Raw genomic sequence first — 26,443 nt, forward strand, 5'->3', positions numbered from 1 at the left:
TTGAAGACATACTACGCAGCTTCGCTACGTCGTTCAAGTCGTGGAGCACCTTCCTGCCCCTGGTCGAATTCACCCTCAACAACACTGTCCACGCATCGACCGGGCTGTCCCCGTTCTTCGTCAACTTCGGTCGCCATCCTCGCGTTCCAGCGCTCCTTGGTGTGGAGCGCTCTGAGACTCCGGCTGGTCGCGCTGCTGAAGACGCGGGCGATCCCGCGTCACTCGTTCCGGATGAAGACGTTGCTGTAGATCCCGACCCAGGCCAAGCTGAGCGTCGTGGCCCCGTACCCGACGCTGTTTCCGCGTTGTTACATGGCGTCACCACTCGTCGAGGCTCTAACGCTCCAGCAGTCGGGGTGCGCACACGTGCCGCCACGCGGGCGGTACACGAGAGACCACGCGCCAACCCCGAACGAGCTTCGCGCACACGTGCCGCTAGGAGGGCGGCACCTTCGGACATCGCTGCTTGGACTTCGCACACGCTGATCGACCCGATGCCGCGTCGGGCCATCGAGTATCACGACGTGCACGACGCGGCGACACCTGCCGCGCCGGTTCTTGCCAACTTCGATCCGCTCCCAGCGCCGCAGCCCAAGACACTGCGGCTGTCCGCGACTTCCTGCAGAAACGTGAGTCGGTTGTGCGTTATGTACGCGACACCATCGCGGCGGCGGTGGACCGGCAAAAAGAATATGCCGATCGACGAGGGCGACGACATCTGGAGACGTTCGCCGTGGGCGATCGGGTACTGCTCTCTACGACGGGCATGTCGCCAAGTTTGGTGACGAACTTGGGCGCGAGCTTGTTCGCGCCCCGATTTATTGGACCTTTTAAAGTGACGAAGGTACTCGGCAACGCCTACACGCTGCAGCTCCCTAAGCATGGGCTTGCGGCCCGCACGCGTGTGCTCGATGCACACCAAGAAGGGCGTGACTGGGTGCTGGTTGCCGACTGCAACGGCGTCCCTCCCACTACTGCCCGCAACATCGTCCAGCGCCAAGCCGCTGATGTCAAGACGAGAGGCGGCGCGCGGGCGGCGTGCACGAAGTGTACTCCAGAAATGGAGGAAGCTCTCGTGGGCTACCTGGAAGATAACTGCCAGTACACACTCATGCAGATGCAGGAAACGCTTGCGTTCGACTTCAGGGTGCACATCAGCACTTCGTTGATCAGTAAGAAGCTTTGCGATAAGCTTTACACTGTTAAGCAGGTACGCCTTCAAGTTATTATGCTATCAGTTTTACAATCTACTGTACTAAGTATGTTCCCTGTGATAGGTTCGCGTAGAGCCCGATACCTACAATAATGCTGTAAATATCGAGAAGTGGAGGGTGTTTGGTGAAGCGTTGCTGAAGCATGAGCGGAACGGTGCTTTTATCGTGTATTACGACGAGACCAACTACAACCTGTACTGTAAGCGGACGCAAGGCCGCGCTCCTGTCGGACAACGCGCTATCGCCAAGCTCCCTCCCTCTAAGGGGGCTAACTTACAGGTGCAGTGCGCAGTTTCCCCCGAAGTCGGCCTCGTGCACTACGCCACGCGTCGTGGCAGCATCAAGATGGAGGTCAATGCCGAGTTTGTGGACGAGTAATACGACGCGGTCAAGGCCCGCGACGTGTACCGCGACCACTTTCTCGGCAAGACCATCGTCATCGTCCTGGACAACGCGCCTGCCCACTGCCAGACGGAGGATCTCGTCCAACAGCGGGCGGATCTGGAGTTGCTACGCCTAGGGCCGTACTCGCCTATGTGTAACCCGATCGAAGGTACAGTTAGCTTATCTTTTGGTGCGATATACTTAGAGGTACTGAGGCGATACAATGTATTATTATTGAGGTTGATTTAGCGTTTTAAAAGCTCGCATCAAGGCGTATCTGGGCTTGAGCCACGATGAGATGATCAACGTGCTGCACGGCCAGAAGACGGAGCGTAGGATGCGACTGCTCGAGAAAGCCGCGGAGCACTGCATGCCTTGCATTGACATGCGCCTTGTTAACAAGATGGCGCGACACTGTGCGCTGTCTGTCGCCGCTGCTATTCGTAGCGAGCCCATGGAGTATGGAACTTAGATGTTTGCTGTGGACTAAATCCACATTGGTCTGTACTAATCCTCGAAAATAAATTTTTCAAAAAAATATTTTTCGTATTTACGGGACTCGCGGCTTTGCCTTGCACTACTGCCAACTTGGATTGGCAAAGGTGTGAAGTATTGAGCAACGACACGTGGGGTTTGTCGTGTTGGCTGCTCTACTTGTCCCCGATTGAAGTAGGCGTGCTTTGCGTTGTAGCTTACTTGAGTTTTGTATTGCATACTGTAGCCTATATCTAACGGACTCTGTGCTTGGGCGCAGAGATCCCGCAATCCCAAATTTCGCTGAGTGGGCGAGAGCTGCGTTCGTGGTCATCTCTCTGCGCTCTACGCAACAAAAGGTGTAGACGCGGTATCGGCGACTATGGGGCACGATCAGTTCAACTACTGGATCGATACGGCTACATTTGCCCACTTGACCAGTTGGACGGATGCCATGCAAGCACGGCTGGACAAGGCGGAGACGGAGCTTCTGGAGGCGAAGCAACAATTTCTTCTACTGGCTACGTCGACGCAGTCCAGCTTACCGGCTTACGATCGCACCAGGATCGACAACTTGATGGAGACGGCACGATTTATCATAAGAGAGAGGTGGGACCAGACCAAAGCGCAGCAGGAGGAGGTCAACGCGATTCAGGCGATTCTGAGGCGTGCTGAAACGGCAGTTTGGCTTTGAGTGCGATCATAAGCACTAAGCGGGGACCGAATAACAGCGGGTGACCCGAGTTAGCACGAGTCGACGGCCTCCAAGGTATTTGAAGTAGAAGTATTAACAAACCATTCAACTACAGTGACGCATTATGACTGTAGTGACGCATTATGAAATTGATCGCGAAATTGAAGCTCTTAAGCATTTTTGCTAGAAACTTCTCATCATTTTGTCATCTGGGTGGATCGGATCCAGCAAAAGCAAGCCAACGTCGAGCGGATGATGTAGCAAGTGCGGAGTGTGCTGGCAGACTTGGGGGGGGCTCGTGAGTCCCGGTGATCGTTTTCAAACCATGAATATCAACCTGTTCTTGCTCGTGGGGAGGATAGCATTAGGACGGGTTTCTAACCGCATCGACCAAAGGTAACCAAGCGCATCGGAAACAGCGTTGCTCGTACCCGGAGTGCGCAAAACCTTACCTATCAGGAGGGAAATGTCGTGGGCATGGTGGCGGGTATCAATGTAGGCACCCAGGCTGCACGAACCTCCGACAACAAGTGTACCGTATAGTACGCATATACTATGCTTATATCCAGAATGCAAGAAGCAGGAGGCAAGTACTGTGCTCATGGTGGTGGGCATTGATGCGGTGCACTAAACTACTACGGCGTGGAGGGAAAATTGCTTTGTGAAAGATTGTGTAGCAGGGAGGACACTAATTGATCCAGCAAACATATTTATGTTTTTGACTTCAGTTTTTAGACGAATTTAGAGAAACACTTTATGTCGATTGAACGTCACTTTTGGCAGGCGTCCAGTGTAGTCTCAACCAGTACGTCAAGAGGATTTGGGAAAAGAGAAAAGTCGGCTTAGTACGTGAAGTTGGTGTTCTTTTCAAAGCTATTAGCAGCCCGGGACCTTAAGGATACTGCGCAAATACTGTGGAAGCGAAGCGAATCAATTATTTGTTTCCTGTTGGGCTTCTGAGCACAGTGCTTGAAAGTGCTTCAGGAAACTCGACGCGATTCAGGCGCGTTGAAACGGGTAGATTTTGACAATAAATTCTACGTGATTGCTTCACTATGCTTGAATCTTACAACCTGAAGCTTGAGCCGCGTCCATAGTAGGTAAGAAATCCCTCTGCGGTACTTGAAAATACTCCCGTAGTATAATCTTGAAGTTGATGTGACAACAGTCTTTCTTTTGTGTGTCATATCAGGAAATTCAAAGCCCTCCCACTTTGACATGGACTCTTTGCTAGTGGAGGCACTGCGCATGTTGCAGCAGCTGGAGATGGAGATGTCGAGCCTGCTTTCCCAAGACGAACTCGAATCCGTGCAGACGCGGTGTTCGCGCTGAAGTTACTGAACGAGGCAGCGCTCCCTTTGGACGAGATGGAGGCAAGCATGTACCAAATAACCGCCGCTGTGGCCTCGAACGGGGCGGAGGAGCTCTTGGGGGAGAGGGCGGAGTTCGGAGTTCGAGGCCCCGCGCTGGCGAGAGACTATTGCTCTGCTGGAGCGGCTGTTCGCCTGGACGGACGAATCCCTGGTGCAGGTGAGGGAGCTGTTCACCAACGAGTACTCGCCGGCGAGAAGGCTGGTCGCTGGACACGTGCTCGTGCAACCGGAAGTGGTTCTACGCGAGGTGGATCGGCTCCAGCAAAGGCAGGCTAACGTAGTGCACATGATGAAGGAAGTGCGGAGTGTGCTGACAGACTGGGAGGCTCTGGCGAGTCTCGGTGGAAAGGTTCATGCCATCGATATCGCCAACCCGTTCTAGCTCATCCGAGTTCTGCTCTACATGTAGACCCACGAAATGAGTTCCATTTTCTTTTTTTTCACTTCAGCACAATACAATTCCTTTCATCGCTGAAACACTAGATGTGGAGTCGCGCTGTGCTTTTCTTGATAAAATACTTCGTTCACGGCAGTAAGGCTGTACTATACTACATTCTTGCGGCAGATGTGAATCCCAAGCGTTGTCGAAGCTTGGGTGAAAATACCGACTATTGTCCTGGTATGTCGAAGTCCACTCGATAGGTTAGAGCGCAGCATATCTAGCTTGCCGGACGAAGTGGAAAAAGAATACACGTCAGTAGATACATGAGCTTGGGCTTTGAAACACACTTTTGATCCAGCAGAAGATGGAAAAAAGCATCTTCTTCTCAATCAAAAGTACTTCTGCGTGGAAGGATTTTTTTTATCTTCTTCTCTATCAAACGTGCGAATGCGGGAGCAACGTTATAAATCTTTCCGATCAGCGCTCATCTAAAAATACGTCACCACCACGCTGAAACTTACCCGCGCGTGGGGAAGTTTCAGCTTCACGGATGTCCCGGTGTATAAAAGACGACCTCACGAAGCGCGAAAGTCTGTACTACGCCTCCCGCATCCAGCACCAGGAACCAGAATGATGCGGGATGTGTTCGTGTTTGGAGACACCGTGACGACGGAAGGCATTGTGATGCCAATCGCTTCACCGCTGACTCTACTCGGTCCGATGGCTGTATCGGTAAATACGAAAATTATTCAAAATGATTCGAACACACCGACAGATACGATACGATACGAATTAAGGAAGAGGACGGCACCGACGCAGCAACGGCGACTATACCCGGCGTATCTACGAAGGATAAACATCACCCGGTAACGCGGCGGCGTCTTTGTAGTCATCCCGGATGTACCGAGTTTCAGCAAAATGGCGGCAAATGTTGTGGGCACGGTGGGGGTCAACGGTGCTCGTATCCAGGATGCACGAAGCTCGGCCGCGTTGGGAGCAAGTGCTGTGCCCATGGTGGGCGAAGACGCTGCTCACATCCGGGGTGCTCGAAATACGGCATTTTCCACTTCAACTTGAGGGGCAAACATGCTACTTCATTGTGAACGCTTATGCTATCTATCCGAATTGGGAAGCCCCCCCCCCCAATCTAGCCGTACTGGGCGGTTCAGTGGTGAAGAGTAGAGTCGCCCCTTGAACCTTCGATCATCTTGGCGGCGAGCTGGGATACCGATTCGGAGCACAGGCGTTGTAGGACTTGAAAGCGTCGGAAACCCAGCGCCCGTGGAATTGAATGGTGAGGGAATCCGTTCCGGCCCGGTACAAGTGGGTTGCTCCGCCTGCCCTTAGCGAGTGCGTGCCGAACTGCCTTGGGTCGCTGCCGTTCTGGAGCGCTGCTTTCTTGACGATCTTGGATAGATCGGCGGTTGAGCTGCACGCTGGTCTTCCATGCTTGTTCAGGAACACGGATGCCGGGATGTCGAGCGGAAGAGCCCCTCGTGCTTGTAGAAGTAGGAGTGCGCCGAACACGGGACACAGATACCGGTGACCGGACCGCCTCAGTTTCCTCATTGTTGGGGCACCGTCTTGGTTCGTCTTCGATCCTCGTAGGCGGATGTAGACCGCGTGCGCCATAGCCGGAGACCTGGTCACCGATCCGTCGTCTGCCACGACCATAACATAGGGCAAACCACTTGTAGGAGCTACTACTGATAGCCACAATTTCCGATCGCCGCAGGAGGAAGAAGAAAGCCAGAGTCAGAACCCCCCAGAGCGCTTGCGCGTGCGGGTCCGAGAGGTCGAGGAGATGAAAGCACGACTCGAGGAGCTGAATACTGACGGGAGACTTGCTGCGGCGGGGAGCGTCAAGGCGTTTGATGCCCTTGAGAAGCATACTAATATGGGGGTCAGCCATCGGGAACTCGAGCCGAAGAAATGCTTGATGCCTTGGAGGGTATTGAGGATCGAGTCACTCCGAATCGGGCCGCCGGAACCGTAACCATAGTGAAGCCCATGGAGGACGAAATTCGAGATGTAGTGCACGCGGTCGGTGGTGGATACGCCTTGAAACCACGGAGAGATCCCTTGACGGGACGGCCAAGCGATCCAGTGCTTCAGAGCTCCTCGGTACTTTGTGAAGGTGGAGTCGGCAACGGAGTGCTCGCGGAGATATGTTGCCAGAGGGTGGTCAGCTCGTTGATGTTCACACGGGGGGAGACCTGCGACCAACCTGAGGTTAGAGACTGAAACAAAGCTGCAAAAGAGGGACCCGCACGAAGGCGTGACCCTGCATCGGCGCGGGTGTTAGCAGATCCTGCAATATGGGACGCCGAGAAGCGGAGGCGATGCGTGGACTCCCACCAACCCAGCAGACGAATGAGGACTTGTGCTCTTGGATTGCGCGAGGCCATCTTGTTCTGCCACGACACGGCGGACGTGTTGTCAATCCGAAAATGGATGTGGGCAGGCCGTTCGTGGTCCTGCGGCCGGGCGGGACCCCAGCGTGGTCCCCAGGCGTGAACAGCAAACGCACAGGAAAGCAGTTCACGGAAGTTAATGTCGAAGCCGTTCGCATGGGAGGACTTGAATTCCGCAATTAGACGTTGCTCGTGTGAATCAAAGCTGTAGGTCAACGCCGTCCGGGAGGTGACATCTAGCGCACACAGGCCGTAGTCGGAGGCATCGACTTCAATGACGGCGGTTGCAGCGGGGAGTGTGTTGAAATACTCCAGGGGCACACCGTTCAGTTGATTTGCGTGTAAAATCATCCAACACCAACGCAAGTCGGCCTTCATGCTGTTCGACACCGATACGGCTTCAAAACGGCGACCGGAGGTCTCTCGCAGACGTAGTCGTTGAAGGAACGGTCGGGCCGGGCGGATACAAGTGGCCACTACCCACCAGAGAGCGTAAAGCTGTCCTGGACATAGCGGTGGAGTGGAAAGCTGCCACAACGAGTCGGCGGGCCTTAAGAATCTTGGATTCAGGCATCGAAACTGTGCGGGAGTGAGTATCAAACTGGAGGCCAAGCACCGTCTGGACCGGCGCCCAAGGTGTAAACTTGTCTTCGTTGATGGCGCCCTCACCGAGGACGGCCAGCAAGGCGAAGCGAAGAGAGCGATCCATGTCCGCGCGGTTGGAGCCGACCGTGGCAGTCACATTGATGTGATCATCCACCCAGTGGTAGTGGAAGAACCCGTCTGGGTTATCGGCGTTGAAATGGGAGCCATGCACGTAAGACACAGCGCCACCGACGATCTCGTACGTGCCTGGTGAGCCAGGCCAGCCGAACGGTGCAGCAAGTTCAAGAATCAGAGCATCCGCTTCGTCAATCAGTCCTGCAAACCATCGGACACTGTTGCTGTGGAGACTGATATGACGAAAAGCCGCCGCCACATCACCGGCCATAATATCCACCTCAGTGTCGGGGTTGGTGGCGGACACCCGGAGAATTTCCGACGCGATGGCGTCGCAGTGGACGTACTCGGGCCGTTCAATGCTGGCTTGATCCGTCAGGTCGTTAATAGAGAGTCCGTCAGGAAAAGATAAGTCGTGTATCGTCCGGCCCGACACGTTGGGATCACCACCAGACTTGTCCACGACGCCAAATGGACTGCAATATACCTCTGGCCATATCGACAAATGTCCTTGTCGAGAACAAGGCACCGCAAGGCATCCTGCTCTGCTCTGATGTTCTTGCGTAGGACGTTGAGCCGTGCGCGAGCAGAGCCATGGTTTTTGGGGCGGACCGGTTGCAACGGCGGAGGTTCTCGAAACTGAACTTGGACACCCTCTGCGGCAATTGCTTGAAGCTTCTGGAGATGAGGGAGACGTTGGCTAAAACGGCGGGAACTAAATGCTTGTTCGGCCGGTAATCCTCGAGAGTTTGGCAGCGAACTAGCTCGACAAATTGGGCAAGAGGCATCTTGGTACGTCGCACAAACTCGGACAGCACCCTCTTCATGGGGTGGTGAAGAAGGAATTCGGGACCCTCCGTAGAGGCACGAGATACTGGATACACCGCGTGAGGAAACTCCAGCCCAACACCCCGCAGCGCCTTAGTCATAACTGCGGTGCGCAGGCGATGGATAGCCTGAGCACGATTAGAGGCGTTGGCCCGCATGTGGTCGGCAACACAGGCCGTGACAACAGGCCGAAGGAGTGGCGACGGCTTGGCAGCACTAGGACCGGTGAGGTGTTGGACGGGAGGACCGGACCGGGGACCAGGAGCTGCGCGGCGCGCGGGCGCCGAGGCAGGTGTACCAGGCCGTGGTCGAATACCTAAACTCCGCGCGGCGCTCGGCTGAGGAGAGCTTGAGCCGAAGTGCATGTACCGGGCAACCTGCGGACGTCGAGGCTCCAAGGGTGGAGGCAGGGCCGACCGTGGCTGTATAGCCGAAAAGGGCTGTATGGCCGGAGATGGCTTTATAGCCGGAAGTGGCTGTATGGCCGGGGATGGCTGTATAGCCCGCGGTGGCTGTATGGCCTGTGAACGGTGCGCGTGGGTGGTGCGCGCGCGTAGGTCCGGAGAGTCAGGCCGGGACGAGGATGTAGCTTTGTCTGACCGAACATCTCTTCCCGGCCAGTTGACAGCGTGGGCATCCTGCCTGCAGGCCGCTTGGTTGCCTTGACTCGGTGGGGAGACGGGCGCCCGTAGGTGTGCTCGATGACGTGTGACAAGCAGCTAAACATCTATTTATCTGCTTAACATCACCAATACCCCGAAAGGATCTTGAGCTGGCATCCTCTCGGCCCCTTCAACGGCGGCTGGCATGGTCGCGGTTACGGCCGTACGTCCTGTCTACCCAGTCTTGCAGGGGTTCGCGCCAGTCATGGGCTCGCCCAGGGTTTCCACAGCGATCACAGGTCCCCCCGGAGCAAGGCAGCCCGGCCACATTGCGGAGACAGGGTTCCTGGCCGCGCCGATTCACTGGTAGAAGACGGCGGATGTCCTCTGGGATTGCGGGGCCGCGTGCTTGCTCGCGGCGGGGCGGACGGCTTTCCTCGCGGCGGTAGTGGTCATGCCGGTCGTCCCGTCTCTCTTCGCGCTGAGTCAAGGCGTTTACCAGCGCCATAGTCCACTCGCTGGACTGGAAGTCGATCGCTCGCAGCGCTTCGCAGTATCCGTGCCACCACTGCGCCGAGTCTGACTGTAGGTGGGCTAGGGCATTCCCGAGAAACTTGTTGGCATACATGAGCGTTAGCCGCACCTGGGCAGGCGTATTGCTGGGATCGGCCGACTTGTTTTTGGAGACGAAAACTCGGAGGCGAGACGTCAACGTGTGTGATTAACGTCATCGCAGACAGGGGCTTACCTTCGTTCCAGGTGAAGAGCTTGAACATCCTAGCGGCCGCGACGAGGTGAGCCTGTGGGGGGTTGTACTCGCCCTTGGCTTTCTTCGGTCCTTCAGGGAAACTGGCATACGACAAGAACTGCAGAGCCTCTGGAGGCAACTCGCCCTTGGCGTTGGGCGCCGTACCACGGGTTCCGATATCACTGGGGATAACAGGTGCACTGCATTGCAAAAGCTCCTTAAGACGTGCATTTTCCGCCCTCAGTAGCCTAAGCTCGACTAGAATATCAGCACCGTCGTGGCGTAGAGAATTAACTCGGACACGCGACACAGTATGCTCGCCGGCATCCGACGTGGCGGGGGCTCCCGGCTCAAAAGCGGCCATAAAAGCAGAAAGGTTGAAGCCGTCACGTTGACCAGAGCTGCCAGGCACACGCGGGGGTCCGGCGGTGAAGCGTGCAGCAGCGTCGGGCGCTGCGCCATCGAGCGTTCGGGGCTCCGGCGCCTGCAGCGGGTTGATGGTCTCCGCGCGGTAAGCGCTTGCGGGCTGTGCGGGATGGCGCTGCTGCTGCTGCTGCTGCGAGACAGGGGCTCCATCCCGGGATAGCACCGTTGGCCGGGGCCGAGCTGACGCGGGCGACGGGCGACGTTGCTTCTTGGCAGCCCGGCGGTGCTGGCGCCTTCTCTTCGAGGTCGGAGTCTCTGAAGTCGGCGGCAGGCTGGTTGTCTCAGCAGATGCCGCAGGCCCCCTCTTGGTTTGCTTCCTCTTACCCTTACGGGCCTCGGCCAGGGCAGCGCCGGACACGGTCCTCGCAGGCTTCTTCGCTATGCGCTTGCTGGCGCGCAGCGGCGGAGGGGACGACACACTTCGAGCAGACGTGGCGGTCCATGGCTCGTCTGGCCCAGTCACGTCTACGACGTCTTCACTGCGTGGATGTGTTCCGCTGTCCGAAATGCTGCACCGGGTTGTGTGGCATGGGACGCAGGCGGGGCAGCTGAGGCGGAGGTGTCGTCGGTGGGACTGGTCGTCATTGCAGCACGAAGCACGGAGATAGTAGGTAGGATAGCCCCCAGTCTTGTTTCTCAGTCGCGTCGAGAGTAGGAATGACTGGCTTGTGGCCCACCGCCGGCGAACCTGTCCAACGTTGTGTGGAAAACATAATTTCCCTCGTGTTCGCCAATAATGGCTCCATTATGAAATACAACAATCGGGGGCAAGTGCCAAGTACATCGGGATCAGCGTTGCTCGCACCCGGAATGCACAAAACTTTGCCTAACTGGAGGGAAGTGTCGTGAGCATGGTGGCGGGTATCGATGCAGGCACCCCTGGTGCACAAACCTCCGACAATCCAGAGGCAAGTGCTGTACGCATGGTGGGAAAAAAACAATGCTTGTACCCAGGATGCACAAAGCGCAGTGGATTTGAGGGCAAGTGTTATGATCACGGTGGAGCGTATCGATGTTTGGTTCCACATGGTAGCGGAAGCTCGGTACAGAGTAGTCGGGGTGACGTTGAGGTGCCGTAGGTTTTTGTCGAGCCGGAAGCTTTCGTCGACCATGGAGGAGAAATTACGCGTCTTGGAGACACCTCGATGATAACAACTACAACGTAGAAAGCGCTTGAAAGCTGTTAGACGCTAAAAAAAATCAAAAGCACGTGAAAAGGGCGAATGTGAATATAACGGAAGGCATCGCGCTCACCAATGTACAACGTTACAGCTGATGTTACGTGGCAAGATATTCTATCGACCAGCCTAAGCGTAATGACACATTACGGGAGTGCCGTTTGGTTGTTGTTCCAGGAATCGGCTCTTCATTATCGAATTCGCCAGCTCCTCACACGCCGACTAAACCCTCAGCAATGGAGCACACGCCATCGGCCGCGCTGCAAGAGCAAGTCAACTCGGCGGAGGACGCACTGAAGGCCGCACTTGTGCGGGCTGCACAAGCATGCAAAGCTGGGTTCGAGGAGAAAGAGCGCTTGCTCGAGGTGACCGGCCCCTTGAAGAGCGCAGATGAGGCGGCACTACCAACGACTGGCGAGGACGACGAAGTGTACTGTAGAATGGATCGAGAGACGTACTACCACTTGATCGCTTGGACGAACGCCGAGCAAGCAGCGTTCGCCAATGCGGAGGTGGAGCTGCTGGAGGCCAAGCTGCAGCATCTTCACCTGACAGCGTTGGTGCAGTCCGATCTGACGACCGAAGAGCGCGCCAGATTGAGCGGCGTTCTGGAGTCGGCACAGCTCAGAATTACCCAGCTTTGGGTCATCACTAAAGAGCGACAAGAGCAGATCAGCTGCGTGCAAGAGATTCTGAGGGGCGCCCGAAGGACTCGCGTGGAGGTGGATAGAAGCGAGTGATCGTGTAGGCTGAATTCCTCCCGTTCCTTGGCTAAGGCGCGGTAATGAATTCGAATAAACCGAAGTCGATTAGATAACTTATTATGTGTTGTCATCCCAAGTTTTATACCCGTATTATACTCATTGGCATGAATTCACACCACGCAAATATATTTGCCGAGGTTTTGTCCTTCTAACCTTCAGCCCCCTTTCACATGAACAAACACTGTAAAAAATATCATCTGGGCTTTTGAGGCTTTTGAGGCAGGTTTGGTTTTTTGATACGTACATCGAGACTCTACTTTACAACTTCAACATGTTTCATATTAGTTGCAATAAGCAAACTTAAATCATGCCCGAGGTAAGTCCGTAGTTTTTCTTGGTCGACGGAGTCTTGGGTCTTGTCGAGATGTGGCGCTGTACTGCAGTGGCCTCAGAGAAGCTCTTCGACAGATCGATAGCCAGCCCGAGTGGCACGACGTTCTTGGCTTCTTCTATCAGGAAAATGACAGTACTAAAGGACGGTCGCTGCATTGGGTCGGGGTCCCAGCACGCTTTCATGATCCGATGAAGGATCTCTGGGATGTGAGGAAGCAGCTCGGGGCGAAGATCCTCGTGTGCCACGAGGTAGGCCAGGTTGATGGCGTCCTTGTCCAGGTACGGCTTCTTGAAGCAAAAAAGCTCCCTAATGGCGCAATAAAATGTTAGAATGTTCACCATTACCAGATTTGGTTTGTTGTAGTGATGAAGTTGCTCACCATAGTACAATGCCGTAGGAGTAGACATCGATCTTTTCCGAATAGTCCTCGCCTCGGAACACTTCTGGCGCTAACCACCGTGGAGTCCCGCACATGGTTTGTGCATTGGTGTTTTTGTCGAGGCTCCGTGAGAGACCGAAGTCACTCAACTTGCATCGAAAATCTTCAGAGATGAGTAAATTCTCCCCCTGCCAAAGAAAAAATAAAATACTCCAAGATGAGTTCAGACGCTTGAATCACGCCTGCAGTTAGTGTTCCATACCTTGATATCGCGGTGCAGTACGGAAGGGTTGAGTGAGTGGAGGTAAGCGCATGCTTTGGCACAGTCCATGGCGATCTCAAGCGTGAGCCCCCACGTAATGTTGAGTTGCTTGCTGCGGGCGAGTTGCAGAAGATCTGCCAGTGACCCAGCGCAAAGTTCGGTAAGAAGGCAGAGCGTCGGTGGCTCTAGCACGGCTCCAAGGAACTGGACGATGTTGGGGTGCTGCAAAATAGAGAGAATGGAGAGTTCGTTCTTGAAATCTTGTACGGTCTTGGCAGAGTAGCGCTGAGCAAGAAGTCGCTTGAGTGCGATGTGTTTGCCCTTGTAGAACGCTTTGTACACCACACCAAACGTGCCCGTGCCAACCTGACTTTCGATCTCGATCTCGTCAAAAGGGACTTTTAGTCCGAAGAACACCGAATTGTCAATACGTCGAGAGTCGGTGATGGGATTCACACGATGCTTCTTCTTCGACAGCGCAACGTAGACGAGGGTGCCGGCTTGTGTAGTCGACTGGAAATGGTGCGTCAGGGGCGACACCGTCACGGGCTCGCGCGAGAGCATGCCTCCCATGACATCAAGGTCGCTGAATAGCAGATCGGGGAAGAGTGTGGAGGACCAAAGGGGTCGAGTCCCGGCGTCGGGGTCAGCTAAATCAACTTCGCGTTGTTTGTTGGTCTATTTGTACTCGCACGTACTTATTTTCATTGTGCGGAAACTGTCGAAGACGACCTCATGTATCGACAATAATGCAAGGCACAAAACACAGATACAGCAACGCGCCGAAAGCAGTACATGTAGTACGACCTACAGGCAAAGTCTCTCACGCGGAGGTCATTTGTTTCGCGTCTTGAATTATGAGGCCCCCACGCTAAACTCAATTGGGCAAGAACGCAGCCGGATCGCCGTTCAAAGCAATTTCCTTATCACAATATCTCTGCAGGGGCTGACACAAGTCCTTTAGTCTCGATCAAACTCCGGTGCAAAGTAGCGTTAGTTGGCCGTCAACGATCGCTTCTATCGATCACGTTGAAGTGCACTTCAACTATGGTGCACCACACCAAATGTGTGTTCGTAACACAACGCAAAACGACATCAATGCGACGCTGGACGACACCGCTGCTGGGCGTCCTCGCAGTCCGTGGCGGGGCTGCTGCAGACCCCGCGACACTCGCGCTGTGGCCCCAACATCTTGACACAGAGCTCTCGGTCTCCCACTCTGCAGGTGCGCTAAAGTCGCGCTGTAATGCTTTGGAGCCCCGCGACAAGATACCTAACAGCTACGTCTCCCTCACAGATGGCCAGACTATTGTCGAGGCTTCCAACGGCGGAGCATTGGGAACCTTCAATGTGAAGATCGACGCACACTCAGAAGTATATTAATTGCGCGTTTATTTTGTTGCGCTACTTGGACATTTACTAAGATATGCCCCGAGCGCTATCGGCGGTAACCGCAAAAAATAAAATTACTAAGATATTCGTGCTGATTATGCGTTGCAGGTGCTGCTGGACCCACTACTTGATGCAATCGAGGTAGGAGTCGAAGCTTCTAGGGCAGTTGCTATTTACTATCACTAATCTTCCGTGCTGTGGTTGTAGATCACGTGGGCTCCAGCTTCGGACGCGCACAGCTCCGTGTTTGATCGGGTTGTGGCGAACTCGCCTCGGTTGGACAGAGTCCACGCCGAGGGTATTCATCTGCAAGCGAAGCTGACAAATGACGCCTCTTGGGGCGATTTAAACGAGACACACCACCAACGGATTGAAGCCAACGTCCGTGAAGTATTGCAGGGTGTGCTCCCTACGCTTGAAGTCCTTCCTGATCTGTCAAAAGGTGGAGTTACGAATTGTAATGAGAGACCGTATCTAAGGATTTGGTGGAGGCTCATATTCTTACATGAATGCTTGCAGGTTTCTTAGCCAGGTCTTTGTGTGATTACCCAGCGTGGAAAACAACTAGTCCGCTGCAGGAGGTACTACGAGAACCTTCTGCGGGCTCGCCAAGACGTTGCTACTCCTCGTCTTTCCTTTTTGCGTCGAAAACCGGAGGCGCTTCGTTTTACAACAGCATTGCTCGTGGACTTGAAGATAGTTCGTTTGATTTCCTGAGCTCGAAGGCGGAACAAGCTCTGGTGCATGCGAAACGAGGCATCAGTTTGATTCAGCGTGAACACCGATTTGCTGCGGTGTCAATTGGCCGTAATTCGGCTTCTTCACAAACTATTGAGGTGGAGTATTTGGAGGCTTGGGTCGCGAAGAAGTTGGATACACAAGAATCTTGGGATGCTGCTGTTCCGGTTGGAGAGATTGAGGCCAATGTGTTGATGGTGGCGTCGATCAAACAAGACGCCGACCTTTTCAAGCTCGAGTATGTTCAGCTTCAACATGGAAGCAAGCTACCCGAGTCTCCATTTGCGGTGGATATCCAAGCCCCATCAATGGTAGCATCAGCGTCAATGCAGGCAACTATCGCTGGTGAAGGTTTTCACCGGCGGTACGTCATGGACGTGAACATCACGGAACACGAGTCATGCGGAGAAGATTCTGAAGACCAAGCAATTCTTGTGCGCATCCCAGTGTCTAATACTGCTTATCTTGACTTGGATGAGATTCGGGTACGTTCAAACCATTGGACATTCACGGCACTACTGGTAGATAACATGCTCACTCCGATACGCAGAGAATGGAGCGCTTTGGTGAGTTGAAACTGTTGTCCTTCACGAAGCACATTGAGATCGAGCGGCCGTCCTCAGTTTCTTCCCAACATGTCGTCAGCCTCGAGTTCGCCGTGTACGGAATGCAGCTATGATGTGCTGGTGGTTAGATTCTCATGAAATTTTTTTGTGCTAATCTTTTACCAGGCCTACGACCAACCAAGTGCACCTGGAGTATCCGATCCACTTCAGATATCAAGCTCCATCAAAAAGCGACCTCTATCGCCCAGCCTCTGTCATCGCTCCTGATGTGTTTTTATTCTGCCGAAGTGGAACGCTACCTGGTATAGCGCAAACGGTTGACAGTGCTCTGAGAAACCACTTCCAGGTAAGCCGACAGTTTTTGCAACAAAAGCAACGGTATAGTTACTGATAGTGATCATGATCAACAGGCATGGGGGCTATTAGGCTACCCAGATGAAGCGAAGTCGAGTACGGATGGCCGCTGGCTTCGCCTAGCAACAACATCTCCTCTTCCAGTCACGGAGGTGCTCACACCTGTCGGCTATTTGCCCTCAGGTGGGCTTGTGAGCTCGGTGACTCTGGTGTTTGCAAGCATGGGTGCAGCACTGCTGGTTTGGGTTTCACTTGGCGTTGCGAAGCGCGCGCAGAGCCCCTCAACAGCTAGCTGGAAAGGAAAAGCGGAGTAACTCGCTACAGTAGACTCAAGACCTGCTTGGTGACATCTTCAAACAAACGCGTTTTTGCCTTACATATACCGTTTTTTTATACCTGCCGCGCTTTGTTTCCTCGATGAGAAAATATCTTGTGCCCTCAATAGATAAGCTTTCCACTACGGAGTCCCAGCAGCCTCCTGCTTTGTTTGTTGTTGTTTTTCAGCTGCTGTAGTTTTCCTCCGTCAGCAGCCTCAGTGTCAAGGTGGCATGGTCCAGCACGGTGACAGTGTAGTGATGCATCTGTCGAGTCTGAATGTCCCTCGTAATGGGAGTCGGGGGAAAAGACCCGGGAGTGACTGCCCCCATGTAGTAATTCATGCTCTGGTCATCATCGTCACCCCCGCCAAGGGTGACAGTAGCTCGGAAGAGGTTGGCCGGCACGTTCGAGTGCATCATCTTGGCCATGCGACGCGTCATCTCGGACGGGATGTTGGCGTCCTGCTCCAAGTACTCCACGGCCCAGCCCGGTTCAAACTCGTCATCAGCTTCACTGTCTTCGGAGCTGTCCGACTCGTCGTCATGGTGTCGCATCCTGTGGTACTGATGCCGCGTGCTGTGATGGCTCGAGTCCGACAGATCGACCGGAGACGTGCACGGCGTCTGGGTCCGTCCTTGGTCCGACGAATCGGCAGCGAAGAACCGCTGGACGCCGAGGAAGAGCTGCTGGTAGAAGCGCTTGACCACGTGCTGTTCCTGTTTCTGCTCGTCTGTGCCGTCATCGCTGCCGTGTCGGTGCTGGTGTCGGTGCCGGTGCCGGTGTCGGTGACGCAGGATCTGCTGCCTCCTATAGGAGGCCTCCTCGATCTCCTTGGCCACGAGCGAGCGCCAGAACTCGGTGAACTGCGCGTCCGAGAGCGAGATGACCGAGTCGGCCACGCGGTCCAGCGAGTCTACGGCAGCCACCGGCAGCTGCGTCTGGAGCTGCATGTACCATTGCAGGATGGACGACGCGCAGTACTTGGCGCAGCTCCGGTCCAGCTGGTAGAGCACGAAGGCGAGGGTGCGCAGCAGCGACTTCTCCACGGCCACGACCACGGACATGGCGCCCGACGCGCCATCGTCGGCAGAGGAGGAGGAAGGTGTCGGTGTCGGTGCCGGTGGTGCGGCCGGCACGTCACCGGCATGTCGGCAGACTTCGGTGGCGCCCGTCATGAGCGACTACAAGAGCTGGTCGCTCGCTGTCGAAGTTGATGAATGGCGTACGCCTGGGTCGATGGTGAACTGCGTGCGTTCCGGTCCCTCGGAAATCAGCGTCTTAGGCGCCGCGATATCTTGGGCGCGGAGGCTGCTGCCCCTATGCCGCTCGGCAGAAACGGCCGGCGACAAACAACTGGCTGCCACTATGCGGGCCGTAGCACGGCCTTCTACATTTAGGCACACCAAGCAAAGATCCCAGGCCAAGGCCGCTGGCTACGACTCAGTGTTCCGGCCATCAATGCACTGCACTCTCCTTCTCGAAGCTGCGTTCTCCTGTTGCTGGCTGTCGCTGGCGGCCCCGACGCCGTCCGCTTGGATCGAGGCTCCTTCGCGGAAGCGTCTGCAACTGGCGGACCGCCAGCGATCGATCATTAATTCATCCTGACTCAACGGTCCACCCAGCAGCATACGATATCTCGAGCAGTGGAGCACCCAAGCACGACAGCTATATCCTGGGAGGTCAGTCAGTGCCTGGCGCTTCCTTCACGAACGCAGATCTGGTTCAACATCGAAGTTGCCGTAATGTAGCCATCTACCCGACATGGCTACACTACCCCGAATGATGGTAATTACAGTACCGACCCAACTCAAATACAGCGCTGTCCATTGTCGGACGTGTGGCGCACCTCACTGATCCTTTCAACACCTTCGGACGGACACCAAAGCCTTGACCATGCTGCACAGTGCCGCCCTCCGCTCGCTGCTGCGCAGCCGCCCTTCCTCTCTGCTGGCGACGCGCCTGGTGCGCCCGTCGTCTTCGCTGATTGCGCCGCGCAGCGTCCGCTTCGGCGCGCAGAGCTCGTTCGCCAAGAGTCTGCAGGCGCAGACGTTCGCGTCGCTGCCCAGCAGTGGCCACAACGACGACGAGCAGCTGCCCAAGAGCAAGAGCAAGACGGAGCAGATCCAGGAGCTGCTGGAGGAGAACGCCGCGCTCAAGAAGGAGGTGGAGACGCTCAAGGCCGAGGTGGCCAAGAAGCCCAGCGGCATCCTGGCCACGGCGCAGCAGTACGGCCTGCCCTTCGTCTTCTGGTGGTCGTCGCTCTACCTGGCGTCGGGCTTTTCCATCTTCCTGGCGCTGGAGGCGAACCTCATCTCGGGCGCCGGCATCATCGACGTCATCATGCAGATGGGGCTCGACAAGTTCGTCGACCCGACGCGGCTGGACCCCATGTACGGCAACATCGCCATCGCGTTCGTCGCCAACGAGTGCATCGAGGTCATCCGCTTCCCCATCACGCTGGCCACGCTGCCGTACATCAAGCGCGTCTTCTCGCGCAAGAAAGTGGAGGAGAACAAGTAAAAAAATGCAGTTAGAGAGAGAGAGTGAATGCAGACCATTTCGACGATATCAATCGAGAGGAATAGAACGCAGTATGTGTTAGTTAGAGGGTGCAGGTTAGTGGTGAGGCTACGACAGCTTCCACTGGAAGATGGATCGGTCGTTGCCACCGACGGAGATGAGGTACTTGTCGTCGAAGCTGAAGCGCACGTTTGCAACGTGCGAAGAGTGACCTCGGCATGCAATGAACTTGGACTGCAGGTGCAACAGACGTGGTTAGATGAGTGAATCCATTGTGTTGTAGGATGGCACTTACCCCCTTCGGAATGCACGGATAGCGGAAGAACTTGACGTTGCCGGAGTCGTCTCCGGACGCGAGGATCGTGCGTGATGAGGACGCACACACTGCGTTGATGTCAGTGCCGTCGGCACATTCCGGCCAGATTCCCTGCACGGGCCAGCCCAAAGTGCACGTCCAGGTCGCCCACTTGACATCCCGCATCGATGACGCTCGACTCACGTGGCTACTGGATGCTGTATCGCAGAACAGATACTCGTAGGCCCCGCAGTTTGACTGCAGGTAGCTGCTGTCCTCGGAAAAGTCGAAGTGCGTGATGTAGCTGTTGTGCTTGCTGAATGGCTTGCGCTTCTTGAATTCCGACGCCCCGGAGCCAACGGAGTAGAGGTGGATGGAGTTGTCATGAGATCCTAGAGCCAAAATGTTCCCACAGGGTGAGAACTTGACGTCACTGATCCATTCCTTGGCGGGTTTGTCTTCAAACACGATCTTGTCGGTGTCCAGATCGCGCGTCCTCAAGACAGCAAAGCCACCCTCTCTCGACTGCGCTTGGCCCTGCTTAGGTGCTGCTGACTTTCTTCTTTGCCGTACACCGTTGTCGCCACCAAAGCCAACCGCTACAAGTTCCGAATCGGGCGAATACGCGCATGCTCGAGCTTTTGCAGGGATAGCACGTGCCTGGATCAAGCGCTTCGCGTCCATATCCCAAATTCGAAGTGTCCGATCATCGCCGACCGTCACGAACTCTCTTTGAGACGGATGTGCTGCTAACCCCCAGAGTTCCAACGCGAAATGGCCGGAAAAAAGTGGCTGGCCGCCATTCAGAACACTTCCGCTTGACACGTCTATCTCGGTGATGTCACTGGAACAAGTGCCGACAAGGAGATTCCTGCCAGTGGAGTTGAGAAAGACACTGTTGATGACTCTACCGAAGCTACCGACGTGCATTGCGTCCAGATCGAAGCACTTTAGCGATTGATACGCAGAGCTCCACATGATAACGCGGCCATCCTTCCCACCTGATAGCAGCACTGCAGTTTTTCCAGCAGGGTTATCGGATAGAGTCGTGCTTGTCACAACACGAACTTCTCCATCGTGAGCCTTCACCGTTCGAGAGAGATCACTCCCTCGCCAGACGTACAGCTCGCCACCTGCCGTCCCCGTCACGAAATCCCCTCCAAAGTTGCAGCCGGAAGGGAACGTCTGAAGAGTTCCTTGCTTGCCAACTACCCCCTTCTTCGAAGCGATGGCTTTTCCTTGGATAGTCCAAAACAGCACGTGCTTGACTCCCCCAGTGATAATGGTGTCAGCGTTCGTCCCAAAGGAAGCAAAGCGGTTAACCCCCTTATCACCTTTGCCAGTAGCCAGGAGCTTAGCCAAAGTCCACGACCCATTGCTCGCGTCACTCCAAACTGCTAGTGAGTGATCATCGTCATCTCCGACACTAACCAGCCTCGTGGAATCACTACTGAAGCCAACTGATACAATACCGCGAGAGTGAAATTCCTTCATTTCGCAGCGTAGCTCGCCCGTGTGGGCATCCCACACCCTCAACGCAGGCTTCTTCCCGCGCTCTCCTGTCGCGATAAGGTTGCGTTTAGCGTCGCACACCGCAAAGCTGATGATGTCGTCGTTGTGGCCAACATGGTGCTTTTGCAAGTGATTCGTTGAGTCGTAGATAATCCCCACTGCGGCGGTGTGGTAAACAATTTCATCCTGTGCGTTGTATATCAAGTTCTGTTGTGATAGCTCTGACTGATAGCCGTACACCCATTCAAGCTCAGGCTTGACGTCTGGTTCGCGCGAGTTGGGCGTGGCAGCATTTGTAGGGGCTACGATTGCTCCTATCCAAGGTTTCACAGCCATGAACTCATCACCTGCAGGATCATCAAGCTCCTCTTCTTCTGACTCTGCTGACAAGTCCGTGGCTTCCTCAGCTTCTACCAAACTCATTTGTTTTCCAGTTCCTGTTGGAATACGCTCGTTTTCACCTAAAACTTTCCACTCCATCACGGATCGGTCATTTCCACCAATGCTAATGACATAGCTATCGTCGTGAGACCACCGGACGTTGGTCACATGAGAGGAATGCCCGCGATGATCCAACGAACTTGCATTTTTCGCCACGCATGGGTAGCGATAAAGCTTGACGAGTCCGAAGTCGTCCGAGGTGACCAATAAATCTTCGCGTGAGTTCCGAGCGACTGCATTCACATCCGTTCCATCTGAACACGGTGGCCAAATACCTTGTACGGGCCACCCGAGCACACATGTCCATGAATGCCATTGCGTGTCTTTCGTGCTGCTCGCAGATGTGATGTGCTTGCCGGTAGTAGCATTGCTGAAGAGGAGCTCGTAGGCACCGCAGTTACTCTGTAATACTTGGCCATCCGCAGAGAAATCGAGATGCGTGATGTAGCTCTGATGTTTGTCAAAGACGCCTGCTTTTGTCACTTTTGTGGCATTCCGGTCCAAGCGATACAGATAAATCTTGTGATCATGCGAGCCAACTGCAAGCACAGAACCACTAGGGGAAAACTTCATCTCACTGATCGCTTGTTTGGACGGTCGATCTTCGAACACCTTCTTCGTCAAGTCAGTGTAACACAGTAACACGATGCCCCCTGTCTTCGCTTGAGCGGCTTTGGTTAAGCCAGTGACTGCGTTTCTCCCTCCAAAGCCAATCGCTACAATGTCTGTGGAGTCGGTCAGTGCACAAGCACGAGCAACACATTCTAGTCGTTGGACTCGCAGTTGAACCTTCATAGCCAGGCACCATACTCGAATAGTTTGGTCATCTCCAACTGTGCAGTACTCTTGCTTGGTTGGGTGGCACGCAAGCCCCCAGACTTCACTTTTAAAATGCCCTCGAGTAATTGTTGACAACGTTGGCTGAGCGCGTCCAGCATCAAGCTCAAGTAGATCACTCCCTCCAGTGCCAACTAAAAACACCCTGGGCGAAGACCGACTGGAGCAGATACTTCGGATTTCTGGGTTCAATAGTTTGGCTCCCTGGAGCGTATACTCTTTCATATCAAAAGAAGCCGCTTTGTTCAGTTGGGCGTCCCAAACGGCAATCTTCGCGTCCTTCCCGCCACTTATTAGCTCCCTTTCAGTCGCATACAGTGCCAGTACAGCACCTTCATGCGCCGGAATGGCTTTGGTTACGTCTACCGAGCTTTGAAAGACGAGTAAGTGTCCACTCGAGCCACCTGCAATAACCATTTGTCCGAAAGATACGACACAGTCGAAGACAGACGGCACCTTTCCGTTTTGATACGCTTTCGTTCCGAAGATGGCCTTCTTTGACGTGAGGTTCTTCCCTTGCTCCGTCCAGAACCGAATGTGTTTGTCGCCGCATGTCACCCATTCCTTCGTAGCAGCATGGTAGCAGATCCCACGCACATTGTTGCGCTCACCGCGAGATTGGCAGGATAATACTCCAGTGTGCCATGAGTAAATTGCAATGGAATGGTCGTCGTCACCCCCAACGCTTCCGAGTTTTGTACCATCACTTGAAAAGCAAATCGTGTTAACGAACCGCTGGTGAAATCCTTCTAGACAGGGAACTATAGCTTCTCCAGTAACAGAGTCCCAGACGTAGATTTTAGGTTTCTTACCCATCTGTGAAGTGGCGAACGTTGTGCCATTCGGATGAGCACACAGCGCCACAACATCATCATCGTGACTCTTGAAAAATGCCTGACGTTGAGAGTTTCTGTCAAATACGACGCCCAAAGCTGCAGTATGGTACACTACTTTGCCGTTCGAATCGTATCGCGCGTTATTTGAAGCAGTTTGAGCTTGATAGCCGTGTACTCGTTCCAGTTCTAGCCTGGTATGCGGCGATGAGCTGTCCACTTTCATCGATGCAGCATTTGTTGGAGCGACTACAGCTCCTAGCCATGGACGTACCGCCATGAATTCATCACCGATATCATCGTTCGTTGCCGCAATTTCCAAGGGGTCATCAGCTCTCTTATCCAGTAAATCGATTCCATCACTGTCGCTATCAGTATCGCTATAGCGTCGCTGAATATTATCTTTCCCCGTGGGCTCCTTATCGTGCTTCCAGACAAAAAGACATCGGTCGTTTCCACCAACTGAAGCAATGTAGTTATCATCGGCAGACCATCTGACGTTGGTGACGTGGGAAGCATGCCCACGTAGCTCGAGAGATGACGCTTTTTCCAGGGCACAAGGGTACTGGAAAACTTTTACTTTTCCGAAATCGTCGCCAGTTGCCAGTAGTTTTCCGTTGTTTGATCGGTCCACGGCGTTCACGTCAGTGCCATCACTTTCTGCTTCCCAAATTCCTTGCACGGACCACCCCAGCGTGCTAGTCATAGTGTGCCACAACTCATCCCGAAACGATGTGGCATTGGTAATATGCTTTCCAGTCTTCACTTCAGCGAACAAGAGCTCGTACCCACCCGAAGTGCTCTGCAAGTAGTTGCCGTCCAGCGAGAAGTCCATATGCGTGATGTAACTCGAGTGCTTGTTAAATACGTGAGTACGCGAGAATCCCTTGAGAACGTTATACAGATAGATTTTCGAGTCGTGACTTGCAACCGCTAGGGTTCGATTGTCGGGCGAGAACTTAATATCGCTAACCCAGCGTTTCGCGTCGAAGCAGGGCTCCTTTGCACAGGTTAGGTCAACAGCACTGTAAACAACGAAACCTCCATTTGGCTGTCGTGTCTTACCACTGCCTCCTTTCGATTGAGATCCGCTTCCAGCTTTCCCGGAGTCCTCAGTTCCAAGACCAACCGCGATCAATTTGCCGTCTCCGGAGTAAACGCAAGCACGCCCTGGGATTGGCAATTCTACGAATCCCAACTCATGTTGCGCTACCAAGTCCCAGATCCGAAGTGTCTGGTCATCTCCGACTGTGCAGCACTGTTGTTTTGTGGGGTGGGTATCCAATCCCCACAATTCTCCCTGGAAGTGGCCTTTCATCAGAGCATCCATGTGTACATTTTGACCCGTCTTAGCATCCAACTCGTAAATTTCGGACGCTAAGGTGCCAACAAGAATCGTTCTCCTGTCAGGTGAGAAACAACAACTTCGAACCGCCTTGCGCTGAGGTTGTGAGGACGCTTCAATGACATTCTGGATCTGGATGGGAGGTCCTATTTGTTTCAGCTTGTCATCCCATTGAGCGATTTGACCATCTCGCCCTCCCGATAACAAAATGCCCGACGAGTAAGACAACGCAGTAATAGCGCCTTCATGAGCCTTAACGACATTCGTCAGTTGTCGTCCTACGAAAAGGTACAAACAACCATCACTTGTTCCAACCACGACAGCTTGATCCGCTGTTTCGAGATACTGGGCCACAGGGAATGACTGCAGGGATCCCTTCTTTCCTAGCAAACCCTTTTTCGAGACAAGTTCTTTCCCTTCGAGTGACCAAAACTCAACGTACTTTTGACCACACGTGACAAACTCCCTTGACATTCGAGGGTTGGTAGTGATGTGGAACGAAGCCGCTTTGTTGCCTTTCACTGAAATTTTCAGCACGGCTGATTTCCAACTGTTGCTCGACTCGTACACTGCGATACTGTGATCGTCATCACCACCAATTGATACCAGCATTTCAGAGGTCAGAAACGCTAGCTGCAAGATACCGCGCTTGTGAAACCCTTGCAGAATACATTGTGTCTCCATAGCCTCAAGGTCCCAGACGATAATCTTGGGCTGTTTGCCAATTTCACCACTTGCAGCGAGAGGAAGACGAGGGTGCAGACACAAACTGAGCACGTCATTAGTGTGAGCTAGATGGTGGCGCTGCTTCATCGTTTTGCTGTTTAAGACAACACAAGCTGCAGCGGCTGGGTATACTATCTCCTCAAAGCGTCCCACTTTGGCCCCAGTCGTCGTTGAGGCGAAGCGTACATTGTTCTTGCAATCCTGCGCGCTATAGCCAAATATCCAGTCCAGTTGAATTGAGACCAACGGGGCTCCTTTGGAAAGTGGCGGGATTTTACTCGGAGGTACAATAGCTCCGACCCATGGTTTCACTGCTAGAAACATGTCACCGACATCATCTTGCGCTGTGTCCACCAACACACCAGCTTCAACTGTCGTAGATTCAGAGGGATCACACTGCTTGTCCAGCTTGGCCGCCAACCCGACAGTTTCTGCAGTCTCCACCGGGCCTCCTGCTTCTCCTCCAATATCACCATTCTCGGGGCTAGCATCAGCTACGTCAAATACGTCAAAGAGCTCCTTTGCTCGCTTATTCTTCACGCAGAATTCCCGAAATTGTTCACAGGTAATTGTGACCGATTCCTGCTCTGTCACCTTCTCTTTTGGCATGGCCACTCCACAGTTGGCGATTTCTCGGAAGTTAGACTCCGCCAGGAGGATAATCTCGTCTTCATCCACAACCGGATCCACGTTTGTGGTTCTCGTGGCGAGGCTTGGCGCGACCGGCTGGATGATCTTGGCCAGTCCCGACAGCGTCGACTTCAACGAAATGGTGAACTCGTCCAGGTCCAGCGCGCCATCCTCCGACATATCCCACGAGTCAAACAACAAGTCAATCTTCTCGTCCAGCGGAATTGCGGCAATAAACGCAATGGCTGAGAGGAACTCGAGAGCGTCAATTGCAGCCAAACTGTCGCTCGCGCTCGAGTACTGCTGGCTCTGCAGCCCTCGAGCGCCTGGCTGCAGCTGCGACCACCTCCGCTGCATGAAAGGGTCGGTGAACAGCTCAAACGCAGCGTCTGCGTACTCAGCAACCCGCGCATTGGAGCCCTGCAGACTGGAGACGCCGCTGGCGACTGCGCGACAGCAGATGGACCGCAGCTGGCTCTTGGACAGCGCGAAGCTCGTGGCCGAGTCGTAGAACGCGCGCCAGAACGCCTCCACCTCGTGCAGCCGCAGGTTGTCGAACGGCAAGATGGCGTCGGCCAGCGCCACGGCCTGCCGGTCCTTCACGGCCGCGAGCAGCAGCGCGTTGCCCATGATTGATACAGTGGCAATGATCGCACCCTTTCGCGCTCCACTTCAATTTGGCTTTCGTCCAATGGGTTCAGAGACAGGATTGTGTACGGGTTGTGTGGCGGAGATGGCTCCTTTTCGTCCAATCATATCG

At 54.4% G+C, this 26,443-nt stretch overlaps 10 protein-coding genes across 10 annotated transcripts; 5 read left to right on the forward strand and 5 right to left on the reverse strand.

Moving 5' to 3' along the window:
- Positions 1-877: 877 nt before the first annotated feature.
- On the forward strand, positions 878-2,137 carry PHYSODRAFT_284633 (hypothetical protein; the record flags this gene model as incomplete). The annotated part of the gene is given in 4 exon segments (XM_009519529.1): positions 878-896; positions 914-1,172; positions 1,278-1,429; positions 2,023-2,137. Coding segments are annotated over 3 exon segments (292 nt in total), but the record flags the coding sequence as incomplete, so codon positions are not given.
- A 1,039-nt stretch (positions 2,138-3,176) lies between these two features.
- Positions 3,177-5,624, forward strand: PHYSODRAFT_468410 (hypothetical protein; the record flags this gene model as incomplete). The annotated part of the gene is made up of 2 exons (XM_009519530.1): positions 3,177-3,296; positions 5,436-5,624. Coding segments are annotated over 2 exons (309 nt in total), but the record flags the coding sequence as incomplete, so codon positions are not given.
- Positions 5,625-7,335: 1,711 nt separating this feature from the next.
- PHYSODRAFT_477616 (hypothetical protein) lies at positions 7,336-8,133 on the reverse strand (the record flags this gene model as incomplete). The annotated part of the gene is made up of 1 exon (XM_009519531.1): positions 7,336-8,133. A coding segment is annotated over one exon (798 nt), but the record flags the coding sequence as incomplete, so codon positions are not given.
- Positions 8,134-9,275: 1,142 nt separating this feature from the next.
- PHYSODRAFT_264034 (hypothetical protein) lies at positions 9,276-11,184 on the reverse strand (the record flags this gene model as incomplete). Its single annotated transcript, XM_009519532.1, has 4 exons — positions 9,276-9,664; positions 9,834-10,678; positions 10,937-10,947; positions 11,152-11,184. The coding sequence occupies 4 exons, from the start codon at positions 11,182-11,184 to the stop codon at positions 9,276-9,278; spliced, it is 1,278 nt and encodes a 425-aa protein (XP_009517827.1).
- Positions 11,185-11,673: 489 nt separating this feature from the next.
- Positions 11,674-12,177, forward strand: PHYSODRAFT_295312 (hypothetical protein; the record flags this gene model as incomplete). Its single annotated transcript, XM_009519533.1, has 1 exon — positions 11,674-12,177. The coding sequence occupies one exon, from the start codon at positions 11,674-11,676 to the stop codon at positions 12,175-12,177; it is 504 nt and encodes a 167-aa protein (XP_009517828.1).
- Positions 12,178-12,501: 324 nt separating this feature from the next.
- On the reverse strand, positions 12,502-13,749 carry PHYSODRAFT_475034 (hypothetical protein; the record flags this gene model as incomplete). The annotated part of the gene is made up of 3 exons (XM_009519534.1): positions 12,502-12,841; positions 12,915-13,102; positions 13,177-13,749. The coding sequence occupies 3 exons, from the start codon at positions 13,747-13,749 to the stop codon at positions 12,502-12,504; spliced, it is 1,101 nt and encodes a 366-aa protein (XP_009517829.1).
- A 525-nt stretch (positions 13,750-14,274) lies between these two features.
- PHYSODRAFT_469977 (hypothetical protein) lies at positions 14,275-15,985 on the forward strand (the record flags this gene model as incomplete). Its single annotated transcript, XM_009519535.1, has 3 exons — positions 14,275-14,401; positions 15,088-15,791; positions 15,857-15,985. 3 exons carry the CDS (start codon positions 14,275-14,277, stop codon positions 15,983-15,985), a joined length of 960 nt encoding a protein of 319 aa, XP_009517830.1.
- A 741-nt stretch (positions 15,986-16,726) lies between these two features.
- On the reverse strand, positions 16,727-17,647 carry PHYSODRAFT_553534 (hypothetical protein; the record flags this gene model as incomplete). The annotated part of the gene is made up of 2 exons (XM_009519536.1): positions 17,384-17,647; positions 16,727-17,260 (listed from the first exon to the last, which is right to left on the reverse strand). The coding sequence occupies exons 1-2, from the start codon at positions 17,606-17,608 to the stop codon at positions 16,727-16,729; spliced, it is 759 nt and encodes a 252-aa protein (XP_009517831.1). The 5' UTR covers positions 17,609-17,647.
- A 790-nt stretch (positions 17,648-18,437) lies between these two features.
- PHYSODRAFT_263884 (hypothetical protein) lies at positions 18,438-19,064 on the forward strand (the record flags this gene model as incomplete). The annotated part of the gene is made up of 1 exon (XM_009519537.1): positions 18,438-19,064. One exon carries the CDS (start codon positions 18,438-18,440, stop codon positions 19,062-19,064), a length of 627 nt encoding a protein of 208 aa, XP_009517832.1.
- A 108-nt stretch (positions 19,065-19,172) lies between these two features.
- Positions 19,173-26,313, reverse strand: PHYSODRAFT_471884 (hypothetical protein; the record flags this gene model as incomplete). Its single annotated transcript, XM_009519538.1, has 5 exons — positions 19,173-19,298; positions 19,360-21,249; positions 21,340-23,319; positions 23,419-25,424; positions 25,527-26,313. 5 exons carry the CDS (start codon positions 26,311-26,313, stop codon positions 19,173-19,175), a joined length of 6,789 nt encoding a protein of 2,262 aa, XP_009517833.1.
- Positions 26,314-26,443: the final 130 nt, after the last annotated feature.

The sequence above is a fragment of the Phytophthora sojae genome (assembly GCF_000149755.1).
Source record: "Phytophthora sojae unplaced genomic scaffold PHYSOscaffold_1, whole genome shotgun sequence".
NCBI classification, from domain to species: Eukaryota; Oomycota; class Peronosporomycetes; order Peronosporales; family Peronosporaceae; genus Phytophthora; species Phytophthora sojae.